The sequence below is a fragment of the Nicotiana tabacum genome, chromosome 16 (assembly GCF_000715075.1).
Source record: "Nicotiana tabacum cultivar K326 chromosome 16, ASM71507v2, whole genome shotgun sequence".
Taxonomy (NCBI): domain Eukaryota; kingdom Viridiplantae; phylum Streptophyta; class Magnoliopsida; order Solanales; family Solanaceae; genus Nicotiana; species Nicotiana tabacum.
This window is the reverse complement of record NC_134095.1, coordinates 61,342,503-61,347,578: the sequence shown is the minus strand read 5'-3', so window position 1 is coordinate 61,347,578 and position 5,076 is coordinate 61,342,503. Positions and strand designations below refer to the sequence as shown.

The 5,076-nt window shown below is 34.4% G+C and overlaps 1 protein-coding gene across 1 annotated transcript; it reads right to left on the bottom strand.

Moving 5' to 3' along the window:
- Positions 1 to 3,547: 3,547 nt before the first annotated feature.
- LOC107806573 (protein SRC2) lies at positions 3,548 to 4,015 on the bottom strand. Its single transcript, XM_016630743.1, has one exon. It carries the CDS (start codon positions 4,013 to 4,015, stop codon positions 3,548 to 3,550), a length of 468 nt encoding a protein of 155 aa, XP_016486229.1.
- Between the last annotated feature and the right edge of the window lie 1,061 nt (positions 4,016 to 5,076).

Here is a 5,076-nt window from a genome sequence, read left to right as displayed (position 1 = left end):
AAAGAGGCTCAAACTCCGCAGAAGCGGATACCATCTGGAGCATCCAATGCGCATCTGTGATCTTTCTTCCGCAAATGCGTCCTCGCACCCACGGTCCTCCATTTGCAGAAGCGATTCAACACGGTGGCACCAATGTCGCAGAAGCGACCAATCTCTCGCAAAAGCGGTCATGCACATGCGTTATGAATTTTTAAATCTTTCAACTTCCAAAACTCATGACGAAACATATTTAATCAACCCGGAATGACGTCAAATTTTACATGCAAGTCCCAAATGACATAGCAGAGCTAATCCAACTCTCAGAATCGCAATCGAAGCTCGATATCAACCAAGTCAACTCCCGGTCAAAACTCTCAACCTTCCAAAACTTCAACTTTTTCATTTTCGCCAAAATGCTTCAAAATATTCCACGGACCTCCAAACTCAAATCCGGACGCACACCTAATTCCAAAATCACCATACAAAGCTATTGGAATCATCAAAATGCCATTTCTGAGTCTTTTATACAAAATTCATACTCCGGTCAACTCTTACTACTTAAGCTTCTAAAACAAGAATCCTTCTTCTAAATCGATCCCGAATCGTCCGAAAATCGAACTCGACCACAAACGCGAGTCATAACACATAATACGAAGCTGCTCGAGACCTTAAGCCGCCGAACAGGTCACTAATTCTTAAAAAGACCAGTCAGGTCGTTACAATTTTGAAATAGGTGAAAAATGATATGAAATCGGGTGTTTTCGGGGCTAAAAGGATTTTTGATGGGCCGGCTCGATATAGATGGGTAATGGGTGGGCTGAAATACGGATTGGGGGTGTCATATTTAATGACCAATCAAAAATGGCCACGTGGAATTAACAAAATCTTTTTTTATTATTGATAAGTAGTCCTTAGAAATGAGAGCACAAATAGGCTAGATTTTTAACAGTAAGGTCACTATTAACAAAATAGGTGAACGAAGGCATTTATAGACCGAATAGATTAGGGACAGTTAAGATCTTTTTCCGAAACAAAAAAGATAATCCCTTAAGTACGGGTCTAGAACTGTTTTTATCCCTTGTCTATACTACTAAATATAAAATATAATTTATGTTTGTCAAAGTAGACATCTTTAGGCTAACTTTTAACAGTGTTTGTAAAACTAACGGTAGAAGTCTCAAAACTAATGGCGACTTTTAAATTAAAACCTTAATTACGAACGACGATGAGAGAAACCTTTCTTCTTTGCATTACTGGATTCTCTGTTGTGGCTTGGTCACAGAAAGTCCCCGCCCATTAAAGAGGGTATTAACAGCAACCTAAAAAATCACAAAACCAATTTTTTTGTTTTCTGCTCTAGAACTTCCTAATCCATTGTCTGAATATCTGAAGAGCTAAAATTTACAAAATCCAAGTAATACAATGACTTCTCGATCGATAACTGATTTTCCATTGAGTTTGTAAACCTGTCAGGCTAAGGGTGTCCATTGAGTTTGTAAACCTGTCAGGCTAAGGGTGTGTTTGATAGAAGGAAAATATATTTTCCAATTTTTTCATGTTTGGTTGACTTAAATGTTTTGAAAAACATTTTCCTTATGAAATCATTTTCCATCAATTTGGAGGAAAATGTTTTCCTTATCATAAGGGAAAACATTTTTCAAAACTCCTTCTCAATCTTCCCATCCTATTCTCCACCCTCACCAACTCACCCCCACACCCCCCACCCCACACCTACCCACCCCACCCCTCTCTCCAAAAAAAGCTTTTCTTTTTCTTTTTTTAATTTTAGTTTTTTTTCGTCACCACTCACCCTGCTACCCCTCCCTTTTTTTTTTTTTACTTTTTTTTTGTAATTTTAAATTTCTGTTTTTTCGTTTTTCTGCACCACCACCACCCCCACCCCACAGCCCCACCCCCTCGCACAAAAAAAGGTTTTTTTTACCTTTTTTTTTGTAATTTTTAAATTTCTGTTTTTTTATTTTTTTGCACCACCCAACCTCACCCCCCCCCTCCTCCCCCCAAGATTCTTTTTTAATATATTTTCAGTTTTAGTTTTTCATCTTTCAGTTTACAGGTTCGAAAGTTTTACAAGTTCCAAAGTTATGAGTTCAGAGGTTTATGTGTTTGGAAGTTTACGGGTTTAGAAATTATAAAATTCGCTGTTTTGAAAGTTTAGCGGTTCAGAAGTTTGTGAAATTTGTGGGTCCGGAAGGTTGTTGGTTCGAAAATTTATGGCTTCATGTTTATTGTATCTAAATTATTTATGATTACTCTTGAGAAGTTATTTTCCTTAGTTTGCGTACCAAACACCGAAAAATGAATAAGATTACTACTTGTTTTCCAAGAAAACATTTTTCACGAAAAATATTTTTCGTTATACCAAACAAACCCTAAAATTGTCCACTTTTACAAACATAAGGGATAAGACAACTCAAAGCGTAACTAACTAACTAACTTGATTACAAACTTAGTAATCTCAATTAAAAAAAATTCAAGATTAGTGTGTCTGAGCTGGACTGAAGAAATATAAGATATTCACCAACTAATAAAGGTATATATTAATGAAAAATAATAATGAATTTCTATACATTAAATAGCTGACTGGCCAAAGATTCTTTTATATGTACCGAACACACCCAACCGGAGCAAAGTCTACATCCATCTCTATCCATATATTGCTCATTCACCCCTTTCTAATATAAGAGAAATTGAGTAACAAAATCCAAGAAGCCTTTTCCTAATAAAATTTATTAAATTAATCACCAATGTAACAAAATCCGAGAAGCCTTTACCTAATAAAATGTAATAATTAATCACCACTGCTTTTACTAACTCATACCATACTGTATAAGCATATAATAATTTTTTTTAAATAATAGTATATGATAGTCCATATGTCGATTTCGAGAGTCAAAACTTCTTAGTTTTGATAGTCAATTCGAACATAAAATCTTTGATTGTTTTTTAAATCAAATTTATTTGAAAATTACATAAAAGGTAATTATTTAAAAAATATATAAAAGAATCGCAACAAAAAAATTCACTCTCGAAATCCGGGCACAGCCATATAAAATTGGGACCGAATGAGTATATTATATTGTTTCATCTCAAGTCCATTGATTCTAAATCATAAATATTCACCATGGTCATTGGTGGACTTTTCTGTGGCTGACGGTATTTCTTTTTCGATACGAAGTATGGGGTCAAGCAATAGAATTATCTTTACCTAAGGGTATGGTAGAATGGTAAAAATTCCTCCTCCATTAATCCGAGATTTTAGGTTCTAATTTTGAAAATTAGTTGGATGATGAGTGTCTGACACAAAATACTTGAACAAGCTACAATACTAGTAGAACAAAACAAAATTAGTAGAATTATCTGCTAATGTTTGTAGAACATCCCAAAATCACGCAACTATATACAAGCTGTTTGAACTATACGGTGATCCAAACAATCCGAAAATTAAAACACAAAAAAACTATTGACCCACAGAATATATAGGCGGCACAGAAAATCAAGTCATTAATAATTTCACATGGAAATTAAACTCTTTTTTATTCTTCAGAACTTAGCACATACTCCAACCAGCAATGGTCTCAGCCAAAACTAACTTATCAACCATAACTTTTTCTCCAAACCTATAAGAAAACCTCAAAAGACCTTGAGATTGAGCAGAGCCTTTTTGGACAGGATAATTCATAACAGCACTGCCTCCATTAGGGTATGCATATTCATAAAGCTCCTTCATTGAAGTATGCACTTCTCCAATATACCGATCCCCGAGCTTCCTCTGGCAATATAACTTTATAACTAGCATATCATTAGGGTACTGTATCATTGACTCGGATATTGTATACTTCATGCTGAAGTTCCACGCCGGATTTATCTCGCCGTGTGTGTCTGTCGGCGTTCTTTTTTCAGTGTCGGGGTTGCTTCCTATGGAAACCCTAGCGTGGACTTTCATCTTGAATAGCTTTCGAACATCATCAAGATCACTTGCTGATATTAGTGTTATTTCAAATCTTCTACAGTCCATGTTTTAGTTGTGTTCTTTTGAGGTAATGCGTACAAGGATTTAAAATGCCATAGAATATGTGGGGTATGGACAGAGGAGACTTTTTTGGTTTTTTCGAGAGAGGAGACTTCGAAGAAAAGGCCTAGTCGTCTCTACTATTAGGTCTTCTACCTTGTTTAATACTCCTAAATTTTTCCATCTCCCGGTGACTTGGTTGATAAGTAAATAAAGAGTTTTTAATATTAGGTCATTCAAAAAATAATTTACTGGTAACCTTTCATAAAATTGAATTTATAATCTTAAAAAGAAGTGAAGAAATTTACGTGTAATTAACCTTTCAAACTAGATAAATTACAATGGGTAAGATTTTTAATAAGGTGAAAATATGCAACAAAAACGACGGGTAATTAAGAAAAAAAAAACTGTATGTGTGAATGCATGTCATGTATTTATTGTTTTGGTGTTTAAATATCCTGTTCGGATAAGTTTTTACCATGACTATATTGCTTCGAAGATTTTGATTAACTTCACTCAATGTAAAAATGTAGTATTGAGTTATGGTGCTTCTTTCTAAACGAAATTCAGTAAACTAGATAAATGTAATTTATAATTTACCTCGTAAGAAAGTGAAATTGATTTCAAATAACACAATTAATAAGAGAATTCTTTTAAAATTGATGAAGAAAGAAGATAAGAATAAGAATACATGTTATTTAAGATGAACGAATTGTGATATATAACTTGCAGACTACTATAAATTAGTGGAATTAGAAGTTGAAATGAAACTTTCAAAAGAAAAAAAAACACATTTCAAAATATAAAAATGCAACTACTTACAAGTATATTAAATACCTACTCTTGTTGATGAATTAATAATAGAACTATATGCATATTTTCCACAGTTGAAACTTCCATGTGACACTATTTTCTTGTGAGATAGGGAGATATCATTGTCAGACTACTGAGTAGTTGCTGATGTATTGGCGAAGTTCTACCTCGCCACATGGCACGGCAAAGAGACGACATGTGGTGGTTGAAGTTCTGAAATCAAGATCTGGGCACAAGGGAGTACGGTATGACCG

Bases quoted from the DNA above. Each gene is read 5' to 3' on its own strand.
- LOC107806573 (XM_016630743.1), bottom strand. From the start codon at position 4,015: ATGGACTGTAGAAGATTTGAAATAACACTAATATCAGCAAGTGATCTT.